Source organism: Numida meleagris, chromosome 11 (genome assembly GCF_002078875.1).
Source record: "Numida meleagris isolate 19003 breed g44 Domestic line chromosome 11, NumMel1.0, whole genome shotgun sequence".
Classification (NCBI taxonomy): domain Eukaryota; kingdom Metazoa; phylum Chordata; class Aves; order Galliformes; family Numididae; genus Numida; species Numida meleagris.
In genome coordinates this window covers 5,284,104-5,302,613 of record NC_034419.1, presented here as the reverse complement: position 1 = coordinate 5,302,613, position 18,510 = coordinate 5,284,104, and the positions used below count along the sequence as shown (strand labels likewise).

Genomic DNA, 18,510 nt, shown 5'->3' with positions numbered 1-18,510 from the left:
CTTAAAAATGTTTTCCATGTAGCAAGGACATACAAGGGGCTCTTTTCATAGTGTCTTTAACCTGTCCAAGTCATCTTTTCTAGGCTATGAATATGCAGTATGTATGATCAGTGGAATGGGGCACAATGAAGTGCTTTTGAAGCACTGAGAAGAATGAAACAGAAAACATTCAACATATTTATAGCATGAAACTAGTTCTTAAAAACATGGAGTACAATCAAAGAAAACCTTTATCTTCTGTCTTAAGTGACCAAGAATCCTGAGACCTTAGAGTGATGTTGGTACTATTCTAACTCCTAGAATTTCTTGGAAGGCTATGCTTCTTGTGATAGGTTTGGTTTAGTGATGAATTCTATCCTGAAAGTAGGAGCACTGTAATAACATAGTGATGCACTGCATTTGAGCAAGCTGCTCACTTGCTAGATGCGATGCGCACCTGTACATATCGTAAGAATGTCACAAGTAAAAGATAAACAGCTGGTGCTGAAAGTGCAGGTATAAATGCATTTATAAACTTCCAGTTTTTGGGTGTTGTTAATTGCTGCCATCTATCTCCTGTTTGATTCCTGTAGGCTTTAGGGCAGAAGAGGTGAATTCAGAGATGCTATGACTTTTTGAATTAAGAGATTCCCCTGGCAGTATATCTAGTATATTTGGAAAGCGAAGTAATGATAGCAGGCAATGTTGCAGTGCCAGATCTGGTAACTCTTTGTTATATGCTAGTCTTCAAGTTTGTTGCATATCCCTAGATCAAATCTTTTGACTAAAATCAAGCTTCACACCTTTCTATTCTATTAGGTAAATACTTGTTCTGGTGTGATATTGGAACACATTACTATTTAAGTACAAAACCATCAGTGACAGAGAGGTCTTCGTTATGGCTCCGATTTTCAAGGAAAAGCTTTTGTATGCATTCCTTGCATTCAGTGTGCCAATGGGTTAATTTATTAAATCTCAAAGTTTATACTGCTTTTTATTTTTTGTCTTTGAGCTTACCTCCATTCTGATTTCACAGATCTTCCTAAAAATTACTTGTTACCAGCTGCATACTTTCTGTTCCTAATCCTAATGTGTGCGGGGAATGCTTGTGACCCCCTGCTTTTAGGTCAGCATCTGAAGGCAATGCATCTAGCTTGAAGGGCTGGAAGCAGTCTGATAGTAAAGATAACTCTGCAGTATATACTTCTGGCCTGTGTGCATCATATCTGACTGTTAGATGTAACCTTCTGAAAGAAATTTTCTGTTTCATAGAAAGTTTTTAGAGGTCCTGTGGCCATTAAGTTCTCCCATATTTGGAGAAGAACAAAACTGTGAGGTCATTACTGTTCCCAAATAATAATAAAAAATGTTTTTTTTTCCTACTGTGCAAGATTTGTTATTTTTCTCACTATTAAATCAAAATGCAGTGTAGCAATTGTAATTCTGTGACTGATCTATTCTATTAGTTTTGTGATGAGCAGGCCCAAGAGAATGTCTTAGCAGTGGGTGCTCATTTCTTCCTTCAGTTCTGTATAACAGAATCTTTCTGGAACAGTCATAATTAGTGGTGAAAATAACATTTTCTCATCCTTAAATGTACCTTGTTTAAAATACCACTGGCTGCACAGGTCTTACGAAATATTTTGAGATCTTTTACCAATCTTCAGCACAGTAGAAATTTCCTATCTGTATAACTGTCTAATATACGAAGTCTTGCAAACGCTGTAAAATCTCCATTCCATATGTTTGTGTTCTTGGACGTACTGTTCTGCACAGTGCTGGCAATGCACTGATGCTGACCTAGGCCTACTTAGCAAGGGAAAAACAGAGAACATGCTTGTTTTGAGGCTCAGGGAGGTTTTAGATATCTGATTACTATGTCCAGAAAGCAAGGCCGCTTTAAGACTGAGTGTTTCTTAGTGGAGTATTGCAGATGTGTTGTGATCCATGGGGGCAAATAATACCATTCAGACTCAGCGGGCTAAAATAAAAATCCTAGTAAACTCTAATTTGTAATGGTCTTTAGCTAGGGTAAAGATTTCCTGACAAGATCTCTCTTGTTTTGAATTGCTCCTTCAGAACATGGAAACTCTATACTGAAGTGTGCTAATGCTGTCTTGTGATAGAACTAGCATTGTTTGTATAGCAATTAAGGATTTAGGGAGACTTCATTTACTGTAGGTCATCTTATCTTCATAACAAATACTGGAAGGCATAACACAGTACAAAAGAACAATTAGTATCTGTAAACTATATACTGGTGCAGTTTACTTCCTTGGAACAAATTCTATGTTCAAAGCAAGGCTTAATCAAACGCATTGAGCTAGTATTGCTCTGTAAAGATTTGGTTCAATGTTTTCCTTTAGTAACAAATGAAATTAGAGTGTCCTTCAATATACAGTTACTGTGTGTTTCTACATATAGCAGGTCTCCTGAAATTTCCAACAAATAAAATTTGTTCCTGAGGCTTGCAGGAAAATGAATTTCACATAGGGTATGATTATTTAACCTGGAAATTTTAGACTGTTTACAAATCTTGGCTTTTACCCAACTCTTTGTATTCTGATGGGAGCAACGTCTCTAAATAGGTGAGGAGATCTGACTGAGCTTGTTATCTAATGGGTGGGTGTGGGGATGTGAAACCGTGTAACAATCCTGTCTTTGTGATTTTTCCTGATTGGTATATTTATAGGAAGATAATAGTGACTGTCTCTTGACTTATCTTCTGCTTTGCATACCCGTTTCTGTAACAAGTGAGACATTTCCCAGAATCTTCACTTTTCAAAGATGTGGACTGACAGGGTGACACACGTTCAATTTAGATGTGCAAAATTATTCAGGGTTAAATAGCCACTTTTGTTTGCAGTACCCTGTAAATCTTAACCACTGTTGGTTTTGTTGTTGTCTGATTTCTTTTGGCTTTTTGGTTTAAGCTTTGCTATGATAGTGCTTGATATGTCTGGCCTCTGTTTGAAAATTAATTACAGTAAATGCTGTTGTTAGCAAAGTCTGCTTCTATTGACTGTAACCATCTTAGAGAATGATTTCCTTCTGGGAGCGTGGTTCCCTGGGTTAGGAAGGTGCCAAACTTATATTTCAATTGAGTGTGCAGATTACTATTTAGTTCTATTCCAAAAGGTTGATGAAACACTGGAAGACAACCAGAAATGAGCATAGAATTTCTTCAATATTTTTTGAGGAAAATTACATGACATTTATTACATCACTGTTATAACTTATATGTAAATTGATTATTTCCTGTTTAAAATGAAATACTATAGCATAGAAGATATGATAGCTGTTTTTCTTCCTGCAAGGCTGTATAAGAAATAAGGTAATATACTGCCTGAAATTTTTTCACCTTTCTCTTCATATCAGCAGTGACAGATTTCTTTCATTTGTCTGGTCCAAAGGAGAAAAGAATCCAGAGCCTAGCAGATGTATAATAAAAGCAGAAACATTAAGTAATGATCTAAAATCTCAAATTTTCTAAAATGCTTAAAGAAAATCTAACATTCCAAACTACAACTAATAGCTTTTTCAGCTGTGTTCATTCAGCCATGCAAATCAATTATTCATTGCATGTGTTAAACTGACAATCTGTAAATAACTCTCTGGCGTTTACTTGAGACAATCTTGACCTTGAAGATGTGAACCTAGCAGTTAGAAAATTTAACAGGCTTTTCACCTGGTGGTATCCTGAAAATCAAAGAAGGGAGCTCAGTCTGTCTATTCCCATTTTTAGCTACGTTGAGCTGCAAAGTGATTGCCTTGGGATAGCAATTGATTCCAGGCTAGTGTAGCTGGAAAAAACTCAGCAAATATCAAAACCTTGTAGTTGTCTTCATCTTGTGACTCTTTCTGGACTAAAGCACCTTCTTTAAAATACTTACCGACCTTTAGTGAGAGGAATAGTGAGCTGATGAGAAGGTTGTCTTGGATGGCTGCTGGGTACTTCTAGTGACTCCAATATCCTTTGAGAATGCAAAGGTATTTTCCCTGTTTAGATGATTCTGTTTTTCTAGTCAAGACGAGGAGCAGAAAATCAAGGCATTAAATCCAGTTGTCTCAGTTCTACGTGAAAACTTGTTCCATCAAGTTATTATGCACTTCTTGGATATTTGTAAGATGTCTGTTTTGCAAGATGTAATTTGCAGAAAAATGAGTGTGGGAAGGTGTCAGTTAAACATTTTATTCATTTTTAAATTACTCATGGGGATGTATAGGTGAGTTCATTTTTCTTCCTCCCCGTGTGTTCAAGTAACATTCAGGGATAGTGTAATCATATAGAAATAGCTACTTTCAAGCCTTTCTGGTAGCCTTTGGTCTACCAGAATACATGTGCATGTCTAAAATCCAACAACTTGAAGTGACCAGGCAGAAGTGGTTTTGTCTTTTTTGGTTGGTTGTTTTTGAGGGGGGAGTTGGGATTTAGAGAAAGGAAGCTCCAAAAGACCAACAAACTAACAGTGAGGACTTAATTCATGAAGCTGCAGTGTGATGTGAGAACTTAGCCCTGTGCCAATTCTTTCCTCACCTCTGATCTGGTCCGTCTTGACTGTGTTAAAAGGAGACATGTTATCTACAGAGATGGATGTCAGCCCACGTGTATTGCCGTGGCAGGGTGCCCAGATGGAAATGCAGACCACTTCTACGTCTCACATAGGTTTGTAAATTGAAGTATTTTTAATAATTAAAGTAATATAGTTAGATATAAAGCCATTTGGTATCAGATTCTGTCTTCATTATCAAGAAGAACTGACAATGTGTTTTCCTATGTGTATTCATTTAAGAGTTCTTCTGTGTGTGTATTTGTTTAACTATTCTTTCATTCCATGTTGTTTTTCTAAAATCTTCCTAATATGCAGTAAAATAAATGTTGTGGTGACAGGTAATGCATGTAATAACATCAGTGATGCCCAAATTCACAGAGCTCTTTAAAAGGTCGAGTTCTCTTTGTATGGGTGAATACTGCATTTTTCTTTGTAGGCAGAAAGTGATTTATTTTGTGCTACAAGAGTTTTCAGCTGTACTAAATGCTCTTCTGAAGTATTTTGTGGTGTCAGCTGTCAGTAACATCAAATGATATTCCTACTTGTAAGCACACCTGGCCATATACACTTTGTCTCTTGTTTCACGAGATATCCTGGCAGCAGGAAGCGCTGTAGTTTGGACTACGTTTTTTTCTTTCATCTCAGATTACTTTTAAAATTATTCAGATTTCATTAAGCTTCAAGAAAATAAAAATAGTTTTGAATACGTAATAAAAAGCATCAACTTTTACTTGGTATAACGTCTTTCCACTGCCACTAGCATAATATGGAAGTAGTCACTGCAGATGAAGTCATTTTAATAAGAAATAAGTCTCTTAGTTTTGTTTTGCTTTTTTCAGTCAGTAGAAGTTATGAAGTGTTTGGTATTGGGTATGGTCCTGAAGAATTACCTTTGTCTTTGGTTCTTGAGGAGGTAATGTTCATCTTTGTTACTGAAGAGGTAGGGTTTGCAAACAGTTTGCTTGACATAGTTTTCTTCCATGTAACTACAACTTTTTGTAATAAACTAAAATCCAAATGTTTTCCTTATGTGAGACATTAACAGCAGTCATAAAAATGGGAATTGTTTTGTGTAGCTTATGCTTTAAAAATATATATATTCAAAGGTAGTTTGGCTTGCAACAGAGAGCAAGTATGGAAAACCCCAGCAATGGCTGGAGGTACTGTAAGCTGTGCTGGGCACCCTGCCTGGCTCTGGCTGACATGTTTGCCTGTCTGTAAGGCTTACAACAAAGATGCTGGCTGATGTCCAGCATAGCTGCACTCCTGCTACTGCCTTATGCTGGTGCATCGATGCTCCATCTGATGCTGGAGAGGTTTCCTGGCATGTAGCGCTGTGCAGGCCTTAAGTTGAGGGAAAACAGAAAGAAGGTAGACTTGGCTGTATTTTTGCAGCGTCAGATCAACCAATAATCTTAATGAACTGAGGGCAGCTTTTGATATGTACTTCTAACAAGCTCCCCAGGACACAGAAGTGATCGCTAATTAACTTCGTGTCGGTCTTTGATAGTTACCTGGATGAAGATGCTGAAACAAATGTGTTTTCAATGATCAGAATGGGTTCATTGTATTATTTCTTCCACTGCTATTGAAGAACTCTTATTCTATCTTCTGTCGCACTGTACTAAGAGTTGTCTATTGAGTTTAACAGATTAATATTGATTCTCATTTTATTTCGATTCCTCTGAAGATTTTGATGTAGAAAAGGGTATTTTGAGGCTTGATTTTGCTCTGGAATCTCCTGCTTTGATTATTTTTGATTCTAACTTCTCAGCTTTAGCTTACAAAGCTGACAGATGCAGTTACAGTTTCAGTAGCAATAAGGCTGGATTGCTTTGGAGTGAGGAAGGAACAGAACTGGGCAAATAATTGAATATTTTGTGCTGGATTTTATTTTTTCTTAAAATTCTGCAAGTATTATGTTTCTGTTCATCTTAAGAGGCAGAAAACTTGTCAGTATGAGTGACATTAAATGCAGTGTCAGTATTTGGAAGAAATAAATAAAGCTTGGGGATAAGGAGTGGGGAGAGGGGTCAGAGTTTTGCTCCTGTTTTGACTGATAAAATGATCTCACCTTGAGAAAAATATGGTCTCCAAGAGCTTCTGGAACTTAATGTATTTTATCACTTATTTCTTCACAACTCTGAGAAGCATACATATGTGTGGTTTTAAAATTTTGTGAACAAAGTGTTTTTTTCTACAAACTGTAGCACTTACTGAATAGTATCTGATAAGTCTGGTGACTGGATTCCTAAACACGTTAGCTCAGTAAAGATTAAAGAAAAGCCTAAAACAACAAAAAGCTTGCATGTTTGGAGGTCTTCATTGATGTTTCAGAGGGTGACAGCATATATTTTACATAGTATTCCCATTACGGCTTCAACTGTTATGTTTTTTAACTTCTAATAGATTTATTCTAGATCTAAGAATAACCATTTTCCTTCTTAAATGCCTAAATAATAGGGGAAGTACAAGCCTTAGAAAACCTTGCTGAAATACAAAGAGAATGTGTGGGAAGACTGTCATCCTGACTATTTGTGTCTTACTTTTCAGGTCCGAAGGTGAAAGTTCAAGAAGCGTCAGGTATGTGTACATCCCTTCTTTCAGTCGTGTTGCCTTAACTTTTGTAAGAAAATACTTTATTTTAAAAGCACAATTGTAAGTGTAGAATGGAAACTTGTATTTTTGTTTGCACAAGTTTTTTGTTTGATTATTGGTTCTACCTAGCATGCCATTTGTATTTTGAATAAAGGAACTTCTATATTGGATGAATGCAGTAATGAATATGATATTCCTGAACACTTCTATTTACAATATAGCTTAATTAAGACTTGCATCTGAATTTTGGTAACTGCAAAACATTGTTTATAGTTGATTTACAGCATTTTAAATGAAAAAAAATGAACATACTAAATGCTCACTTGTGTTAACAAAGGAGTGCTGTAGCTGTCATTTTTTGGCGTAACATCTGTACTAGTGAAAGGCCACATACTTGTTCTGGTGTTCTGGCTTTCTTGGCAGTCTTCATTTCCTTACCGGACAGAGAATCATCATTGACTCTTTGCTACAATATTCACTGTGCACTTGGAAAATTCAGATAATTTAGAGAATTTACTGTAACTATCACATACTTTAGCTTATTCAAGTAGTATTTTTCAAATGTTATTTCAAGGGTATTTTTTTTGAAGAAAATGTAGCTGTTTGAGTCAAACTTGTGCAACTTTGGGCAGTGTCCTACAAATGACTAAAATTACAAACCAGTGTACTTCAATCTGAAAGTCTTGTACGTGTTAGATCATTATAGTTAATTAGATCCCTCTTTCCCCCTTCCTTTAAAACTTTGAGTATTGCCAGGATCATTGAACTTGTTAATTCTTCTACTGGGATCTTTTTACCAGTTGTCTTGCCTCTGAGCTATAAAGGGAAGTATTAAGATGGCAAAGGAGAGTAAAGAAGCATATCTCCTGGGAGTTTGTCTTTTCCCCACCTTCCCAGCCTGTGATAAGCAGCTAGGGTTGTCAGGCCACACAAGTCTAAGCCAAATGTGATTTACCTGTCACTTGGAAACCTTGGGTTCAGCTCAGGTGGTTCATGGGGTTGAGTGAGTATAAGGTGACTCCAGGCCTGAGGGACTGGCTTTGGAATACCTGGCTCTTTTCACACTGGAATGGAATACTCAGTATCAGTGATGCAGTAGGATTTCATACTGTTGATCAGCTGCAAAAGTTATTGCCTTTGTGGATTTGTTTTCAGTAGCTTTATAACATCTTTACAAAGATATTTTGAAGTGCCCTAAAATTCAGTAAACACTGGATGTGACTATGCAAGGGCAAGGTTGATGCAGCAAAGCAATATGTTTATAGATAAAACACTGAAACAAAAAAAATAATAGGTAATTAGCTTGACTTTTTTCCTTGGCTTCCTCATTGTGACTAAAACCAGTACATGATCCATTGTTGTGCAAACTTTTCAAATATGTTCAGCTTATAATATTGTTGTACCATAACAAACTTGTGTTAGCTTCCTTTTGTTGAATGCCGTATAATTTTCAATTTTTATCAAAGTAATAGATTTAACTTTTACCAAATTGCTTTGAAAATTCTGTCCTCTTGGATGTAATGGAGACATGCACAGTGAGCTATGAAATTGCCAGTGTGGTGGTCCTTTTTAATTAGCTGTCTTCGTTCCTATGTTTTTTGTAGAAAATGTGATTTCATTTACATGAGATTTTGACAATTAGTATTATGATTAGATAGATTATACTACATTTACACATCATCTATCATACTTTGGAAGATTAAGATGTTGTAGGGTGTAGTAAATAGAAGATGTTTCTCTTACCATTCTATGAACCTTGTGCATTTAATGAACACGCAACAGAACGAGAGTAGGGGATTCAAGCAGGGACCACAAAGGAACTCTGAAGACACCTTTGAGATCAGCAAACATCTGACTAGCATCAGCCCCAGAAATCCTGCATGCCTGTATTCTGACTCACATTCCTTTCCCATTTTTCGTAGAGCCATTCGTCTTTTCTTTTAAAGACATGAGATTTAATTAACTGTTTCTGTCAGTATTCCTTTGCTGCTCTTCTGGCAGTAAAATAAGTGAGATGAAATATATTGGAGTTCAGTACAGCTACTAATCACAACTCCTTCTTGGTATAATTGTGTTTTTACTTGTCTCTTCAGCTGCTGTGGAAAATATATTTTCAGTCCAACCACTGGATTTGACCTTTCTTTATGTACTTTTGTTCTTTCTCAGTTTTGTATTTCTAAAATGAGAAATGCAGTACAAAATGGGCTAAAGTACAAGTAACAATACTGCACAACAGCGGGGGGCTGTGATGGAGCCTGGGGTGGGAGGCTGCTGCTAAAAGGTGTGGTGGTCTGTGTGTAGCCATGTAACTTAAGAAACATACAAAGGTTGTTGAGGGGGTGTGGTGGTGGTTTAAAAATAAGAGATAGTTGAAGTATTTAGCTGATGTTTTCTCCATAGCTAATGATTTATCTGAATCAAGTCTGAGACGTTCTTTTTAAAATGTAAATGAATGGGGAATGCTGAAAGTTGTTTTTTGTCTGTTGAGGATCATGCAAAAAAGCTAAATTTACAATTTGAGTAAAGATGTACATTCAATTAAGTGAAAAAGTAATAGTTTAATGTACTTTAGAGTGGGAAAGAATTGTAGAATATCAGCTTCATTATGTGCCTAGGTGGACTGTGGGAGGAATGGCTGTTAAACACCTGGATAAAACATCAGTAATTGAGCCAAAGAGAGGGAAAGTCCAGCAGGAAGCAGAGGGACTTCCCCACATTTTCAGTAATGTCTGTCTGAACTCTGACTCAGCTATCTCTCTGATAACCTGCAAAGTACAGATTTGGGAGAATTGAAGTCAGATTTTTGAAATCCATTTTCAGGTTCAAATTGCTTTGCAATCTGAATGGGTCTTACCTGGCAGCTTTTAATCATCGTGTAAACACTTTTCTGAATTCTTTCTCAAAATTTACATAACAACTGTGAGGGGAACTCGAAACAAAAGTAAATTTAAAAAAATATATAAATGAAAAATATATATATATTAAAAATATATTTAAAAAAAATCTAATTAATATACTCCACTGTCAAATAGTGTAGTATAAGTGAGTAAAAATAGGAAAACTCCTATGAATCATGTATTTCAAACACCATTTCACTACTGGTGAAAGTTATATTGAACTGATAACAAAAATAAAATATGTATTGTGAAAAGGTGCATGACTTGGAATATTAATGTCTTAACAATGCAAAGTGACTCTGCAATACAGACAAACTTTATTAATGGTGATAGGCCTATAGTTTAAGATTAAATCAAATTTTTCACTCTTCCCCATTGCATCAGTAAGGCTTGTCTCTGTAAGACGTGCTGGGAAGGCAACTACTTGTGTGTCAGAAGTGACTCTTTGCACATTTGATTTAACTCAGTAATGCAGGCTGCTAGTTGGTGTCAGTCTTCTCTGTCATCCTGAGGGAAGTGAGATTTCTTGGCATGAGGATGGATGGGCGAATGGAGATATGATGATGTTTGCAAGACGCTGAGTTGGGAGAGGTGAAGGTGATACTGCTTCATGCGATCGGTTGGCTAGCGTTTCACTGTTTCTAGTACAATAGTATCTGAAACCAAAGTCTGGTCTACATCTTTTACCCTGCTCTTCTTGGTGTACTCTGCACTGATTTCATCAGAGACTTTCAACAGTAAAGTGCTCACAATTTTTTCCATTCATGTTCATTTTACTCGAAGTGGAATACACTTAGAGCAGCAAAGCTCTTTGCTCAAGAGCAAGCAATTGTGTTCAATATAACAAAATAACTTCACAGTGTCATTAGTGGCATTTTAGACACTTGAGTTTTAGGAAAGACATTATGAAAATGCATTGTCAACTGCAACTAGACTTCAAGATTTCCTAGTGATACTGAGTGCCTTAATTTTTTTGAGTACTCAATTTGAGGTGTTCTAAAACTTTCTGATTTTCAAAAAAGGTTGAATGTGTATCTCGGCAGTTGGCATAAGTGTTCCAAATTCCATACTGACTTGAGAAACAGAATTACAAATATGGGAGTTTTCCAAAAGTAATGCCTCCTATTTTATGATGGCCCATGTCATCAGGGGTGGATGTTGGTGGTATGGCAGTAGAAATTGAACCTTCCTGCTAATATTTTGTTGCATGTTGTTTTTGTGCAACAGTTGACAGCAGAGGGGCAGTCTGACAAAATGGTGTCTGACATGGAAGTGTGTATGAAGCAAAGGGGTGTTGCTGAATTCCTCCATTCAGAAAAAAATGGCGCCCATTGAAATTCACTGACACTTGCTAAATGTTTATGGAGACCAAATAGAGGATGTGAGCAAACTGAGGTGGTGCATGGTGTGTTTCAGCAACGATGTCATAGCAGCTGTGAAACAGTGGGTCACCTCCGCTGGTGCAGACTTTTATGAGCATGGCATGCAGGCTCTTTTTCATCACTGGCAAAAATGCAGAACAAATGGTGGTGACGACATTGAAAAATACTGTTTTGTAGCTGAGAATTTGCTCTATCAAACCATATTGTTATGCTTTTTGTATCTGTTGCAGTTTCCATGGAAATAAATACGGGTCATTACTTTCAGAGTGACCTGTATATTTCAAAAGAACAACAACAAAGCCTTGCCAGTCAACTGTGGATGCTTAATCAGAATACTTTACCTTTTACTGGCTGAAATAGTAGGTGCTTTAAGTAGCTGAATTTTGGAAAGTTAACATCATTTTGTAATTGAGCAGCATATACCCTGTTTTATAGACCTTCTATTGTTTTTATGTATCCTCTGGAAGAAAAACAAAGGATACTGTTCTTTCTTGAGACAGTTCAGTCACGGAGCAAGTTGTGTTCTGGTTCCCAGGTGATACAGACAAAATCGTATTATTCCATCAAAGAATAACATGTAACTGCATGATAATATTAGCTAGTGGGAGGAAGATGTGTGAACTGAGCTTCTTTAACCTGACAATCTTCAAAAGTGGTCCATTATTCTGTCCTTCAAATTGTAAGCTTATTTTTCCATGGACTGTGTTTCAATATATGAATAATCTTTAGGGAACTCAGTGTTTGATGACTCAAAAGCTTCAAGCAGCGTAAATTATTCTAAGCAATCATGGCCATGGCACAAATTGTATTTGGGGAACAAAACTTGAACTAAGCTAACTTTTTTTTTGACACCTCCTAACTCCCTTAAATAAGGTTTCCTTGGCCTCATCTGGCAAAGAAATATAATAGCATGGAGCTGAAAGGTGAATTAATTTGGAAAAGGACTGATTTACTTTGGCAATAATTGTGTAAGTAGGTAGGCATATATTTGTGGTTTAATTTTTATTTCAGTATTATATTAATATTTTGACTTATGAATTACAGAGAATGCTATTTTCTACCAAAAAGAAGAATCGGGTCTTCTAAATTCAGATACCATGCAGGTGGATAAACTAGCATATGCAAGCAGTTTGCCTGAAATTATTTCCACTGGAAATAGACAGCTGTAATTTATGTAAGTTTCGAAGTGCTGTTTGTGCTCGATAGAATTCTCTTGACAGGCTGGCAGTTGTCAAATTTGCAATCTTGAGGAAAAGACAAAGCTTTGTAAGTGGTTTCACATTAATTCAATGCAGCTAATTTTATAGTCAATTCTTGAAGGAGTTGTTCTCGTTCACAAGTAGTCCCACTGGTTACAGTGTAAGATAAGGCTTGCTTAATGAGCAACACGTGTGCACAACTTACTGAATTAAGTTGAGCGCTTGTAATGCCACAGGATTTATCTTTTGCGTAGATAAAGTAGTTTAAATTTCTTTCATGATTTCACCATTCCACAGTAAATATTGAGTTGCTTTTGTTCTCTTCTATTGGAATTCACATGAACAGCTGGCTAAATCTGGGAGATAGAATATGAGAATAAAGAAAAGGATGTAGACTCTCTTATACTTGCTGTGTGTGTCATAGTATTCTTCACAGGCTTTGGATAAGCACCTGCTGACCTGGTTGTAATTACTCAGTTCATTTCTTCACTGTCACTCTTGGTAAGGTGACTAGGAGCAGTGTGTATTTTGAGTAGAACTTAGCACACCTATCAGCTGTTCAGTGGGACAAGGAGAATGGTCTGTAAGTTGACTGGTCTTTTTGGCATGCTGAAGAGATCCTGCTATGCAGCTTCCACTGAATGATGTTGCTTTCCAGCTTCTTTTTATATCTGTTTTTTTCAGAAGAACAGAGAATGCAGTGTACTCTTGTGATACAAAGCTGTCCCTGCTCCACATCTGTCTTAGAAAAGAATTGACACAGTGAATCCAAACAGAACCTCACATCTGCCTATAGTCGTGGGAGATCCAGAGAAGAACTGGGTGTGATCTGAAGTTAGCTTAGCTTATCAATTTATAGTAGTTAGTCTTTTATAATAGAGACATTGTTCAGATAACTCTCTGAGGGCAGGAGTGAAATCTGATCGTGATTAACCAGTATACTTTTCTGTCCACAACACTGAGAATAGTCTCCAGTAACTATTGGAAATCAATGTGCATATGCAAACTGATGGGAACATGAGCTGGAGACAGTTCTCTTAATGATTTGCCTCTATGAACTGCCAATAAAATCTGTGCCTTCTTGGACAGAGTCTGTCTTCAAAAAGAATCCATGTATTAAATATTTATTGTTAGGATTCTAATCTACAGGTACCTTAAAACGAAATAGAACTTTAATGTTGTTTTTTCCAGTTTTTCTGTCTGATCTCATTGCTTTACCCAAGTAGTTAAGGCTAAACTAATTCTATTCAACAAAAAATTAGCAGGAAAGTGCATGTGGCATAGAGTTTTTTTTTCCCTTCTCTAATCTGTGTTCTAGGCAGTTTTATGCCTCAGTGTAGCTCACAAATGATCCTTGGATTAGGCTGTAAGCATGACTTAAATATCTGGTTCCTCGTCTGAGCTGTGTTAGTAATGCTTTTAGACATTTTCTACTAAATGCAATTGTAAGGAAAGAGAAGATGAAGCAAGCAAGCTATGCCTTGAGAAAATGAGAACAGAATAGCATGTTAACAACACTGTAAGGATAAAAAACTTTTCAGGTTATCAAAATTAAACCTGTGCATAAGCACAAGTCTTCTAACTGGAAGAGAGAAGGAAAAAAACTTGACATATATAATGGATTATATCAATGTATTATGCCCAGCGTAATGGAGTATAAAGTACCTTGAAATCCCGTTGAGTTAATTACAGTCTGTAATGTTTCAGCTGTTTTTTTTTAAGCCTGTCTCTCCTGGAATGTATTCCTGTACTGTTTGGAATCAAGAAGTTGCTTTTTTTTTTTTTTTTAAGTAAATGGGATTCTAATTAGCCAAATGTTAATGTTAATGATGGGAGCATGATGTAGCGTGATTTTAGGACTTGAGATGGCTCAATTTTCTTTTGTGTTAAGACTTTTTTTTTGAGACTTTCTAAATTTTGGGAAGCGTTAGCTGCACAGTACTCACTGAGCAATATCTAGTTGTCCTTACTAGCTAAGAAAGCTCTTCACTTTCAGATGTTATTTTACACATGTTGCTATAAAGAAACGCATCCCTTATGTTAAAATTTAATTCACGTTTAAGGATGTCAGCTATACACGTCAGCTATACATATATATGTTACAGATATGGACATTTTTCTGGGGGTTCTGTAGGTTATTTTAACAGACCTTGAGAACATATCACTAGCTAATTTGGGAGTTTATCCTTCAAGCAACATTAAGATTTTTAAGGTTTTTAATTTAAGAGCTGTGAACAAACTTAGGGGAAAAAAAATCTATAGACATTTTATAAAGAAAGGCAGAAAAGACAAATTAGTAATAAAAGCAGTAGACAAACTTTACATTGCTGCATAGCAAAGAAGAAACAGTAGAATATTTTTTTTAATTTGGAATGTTGTGAACGTAAGTCTCAGTGGATAATTCATTTCCTATCACAACTGCAAGCTGTAACTGAAAATGGTATCCTAGATGTAATTTCTTCCAAATACAGAACTTCCTTTGGTAAATAGAATAGCAGAACAGGGCAAAGTGCCTTAGCAGCAAGGTGCCCACTGTGTCACTTTTTATCTGTTGTATGTGTGTTGTGCATTTGAAAGCAGTCTTGTGAATTGATTAACTGGAAGCATAACTATGGTGAATTGGGTGAATGACCAAGTGCAAGTATAGATATCCATGGATTCTGGAATATGGAAGTAAAAGCCGAAGGTCTGTGTTCTGTGATGGTATTTGTTCAGCGTCTGGTCCTAATGTCTATCTTCGGGTTGCAGTGACTAGCAACATCACCTGTAGGCAGGAGTGCAAGAACAAGACATCGCCGTATTGAATTTGGAATGTTTTAAGGTTTTGTTTATGGAATGTTTGTGGAATATTTTAGAAAACAAATGTATCAACCAATTTCAAATTATACTTACTTTGTTCTATCTTGTTTGGAAAGGAAGCTTGCTTTAATGTACTCGGTGAGGAGAAAGCAGTAAGGAAATAGTCTCCCATGAGCACTTCTTTCATGCATACTCTTTTGTATTTTAAGCATAGGCTGTTAAGGATTCTGTGACTTCTTGAGTAAAAAATGATTAACTGAAAGCTCTAACCTTTTGTGCCTCTTTGCCTTGCTCTATCATTAGCTGTCTTCTGTTCAGATTAAGAGGAGAAAGTAAAGCACTTTAACTTGTCTCTATAATGGATGACCTCACTTGCTGAAACCCCATATTGATTCTATGGTCTTATCTTCTTCTGAACATATCTGTAAATAAATGCCAACTAGTCTTGACTAATTCCTACCATCAATTTGGTCTCATTAACTTCTTGTTGATTAAATCAAGTACATTAGTTGGGATGCCCCTATAATTTATTTATAATAGTTAACTTTGTCAGGGGAATAAGATTCTTCCTCTGAATTTTAAAGAAAGAGACAATCTCTGTATGCAGAATTAGAGAGAGGAGCCAAAATTAATAGAGCTGCATGAAATACTAGTTACACTCACTGTATAACAAGTAGAGGAATAGTATTTTGAAGGTAAATATTAAGTGACTTGCTCCTTGTTTTACTGCTGTTCTAACGTGTGTGGTGTATGGTGCAAATGTGATGAGTCATACGCGAGAGCTGTGTTTTGAAGATTAATAACAGCACATTACAGAACACCCTCTAGAAAACTTCAGACTTCCAGTTTCTTTAAGTGCTTTTGTTTATTGTACAAAGGTAATTTGATCTTCAAAGCTTTAGGACTGGTAAATACTAGAACATACCGTTTAGAATCAAGTGAATTTTGAACTCAATAAAATGCTTCCCTCCTGGATACTGCAGACCAATAATGTGCATGAATTAAGATGATTTACAATTACTCAGTTTGGGGGTTGGGAAAAGTTCTTTTTTCCTCATACAAACATCAAAAATCATGCATGAGTTCATTTAAATCACTTGCCATCTAATAAACCCTTCAGCTCTGAATAAAATTGAGGAAAATTTCCACTCTGAAGATGAGCCTTTCAACTTGTACATTGTCAGTTTATATGTGCTCAGAATGTACTAAAAGACGCTGGGCTCACCTGAGGTGTCACAGCTCTGTTTTTCATATTCTTTTGCCTTTGGTTTTGAAATGAACTGTTCTGTAAAGCATGCTCTAAGTAACCCAACCAACACATGATGTCTTTGCCACATGAAAATAGGCTTTTCGGGTACATGGCTATATACTGGCTTCAACCAAGATGATGTGAGGTAGATAGTTGACCTTCGATATTGCACTTAATCTATTGTAAATTAATATTTGACTTTCAAGACCTGAGTCTAATGTGACTATGAACTAATACATTACTTGTAATTTTGTGGCACTAAAATGTGCTGTAATTCCTGAAGTAACTGTGAATTAATTAGCACTGCTGCCCTGCATACAGCAGAAGCAATTCGTTTCCTTAGTTAATATTTTCCACTAAATTCTCTAGGTATCCTTTCCATGTCCAGATGTTTTAAAAAACTTTTTTACAAACCTTGGAGAACTGTATGAGGCATGTGGAAAAGGGCGTTGTTGTTCAGTAATGTGTATGCTGTAAAGAAGAGAAACACCGTGTGTATTGCTTTGGGATACCGAAGACCTTCAAACTCCAAACCAGTCTAGACTTGCTTCTCTGAAATTCATCTTTCGCTGAAACTGAAAGCAAATTTCCAATTTTCCAGACCTGTATTCTTAAGAAATATTTAACTGCTTTCAAGTTTTCCAGTTGATATTTCTTTTCTAAACCCACTTATGAACCAATTCCATTCTTCTCTAAGACTGAGCATTGTGGGTAGTTCACTTAAGAAAGAACCGAAAGCTACCAAATGAACCAACAGTTGCTAGCTACTTGGCTGTTTGTTATACCTACCTATTGTTTTAATTAAAAAAAAATCCAACAAAGCTGAATAAACAAATCAAGGATGCTCACAATTAATGATAGATCTTGTAAATATAACTGAGGAATCCATTAGCCAGTTGCTAGCTTTTTTCATTATTCTTGTATGCTATTCAGAAAAATATATGCTGTTTAGAATGGCACAAATGCAGATGTTGTCTAAATCCTGAGAGATCTCTGAAGTTTCGAGGTGATATGCAGACAAACACTTCAGTCGCTTCTGGTTTCACTTCTTTACTAACTTGTTTGGTAATCGTTGTTCCAAGGATCTAGAGGAATTTTTCTTGGACGTGCTTGTGAACTGATTAAAATGGAGGACCGAGGAGTTAAATGATGCCATAACTCCAGAGTACAGGATTTCTCCTAGATTGCAGTGCAAAAGAATAAAGTTGAGACATCATGTGGGGGATACCAAAGGTAGTGTTATGTTTCTTGATTTTGCCATTGCATTTTTACTAAAACATCTGGTGTCTGTCAAGTTGTTCAGATGCTGACTAGAAAATTTTAACAGAGAAAGATTGATAATTGTGATGTAGCTCTGCCCTTGGAAGTGCTTACTCTGTGTGCCATGTGGAGATGACAAAATGGTCTACAGACAGAGGGAGGAGATGCTGTTTGTTCAGTTTCTTATTTAAACAGCTGACTCTGTCTCAAATGTACCACCAGCTCTGAAGCGATCAGAACTGCTTCTGCCTCCTCTTGTGCTTGCTACTTAAGACCCTTATTTTATTGCAATTTGCCTGGGTTCTCCAAAAAAGAAAGTTGTGCTATTTTATAGAGTCACAGAATGATTTGGGTTGAAAGGGACATTAAAGCTCATCTAGTTCCAACCCCCTGCTGTGGGCAGGCACACTTTCCTTTAGACCAGGTTGCTCCATCAAAGCTGGCCTTGAACACCTCTGGGAGGGCATCCACAGCTCCTCTGGGCAGTCTTTTCCAAGTGCCTTGCCACTTTGGTGTTTGTTTTGTTTTTGTTTTTTTGCATAAAACCAAGTTCCTCAGGATCTATCTCTGTCTCCGTAGTGCTGCTTCACTGTT

The 18,510-nt window shown here is 36.5% G+C and overlaps 1 protein-coding gene across 4 annotated transcripts in view; it reads left to right on the top strand.

The window, feature by feature from the left end:
- Positions 1-18,510, top strand: part of IQSEC1 (IQ motif and Sec7 domain 1) — a 323,384-nt gene that overhangs the window by 57,854 nt on the left and 247,020 nt on the right. For all 4 annotated transcript variants that reach the window (XM_021409295.1, XM_021409294.1, XM_021409292.1 and 1 more), the window contains exon 2: positions 7,086-7,115. In XM_021409295.1, coding sequence (XP_021264970.1) covers positions 7,086-7,115 — 30 coding nt within the window. The remainder of the gene's footprint in view (positions 1-7,085; positions 7,116-18,510) is intronic.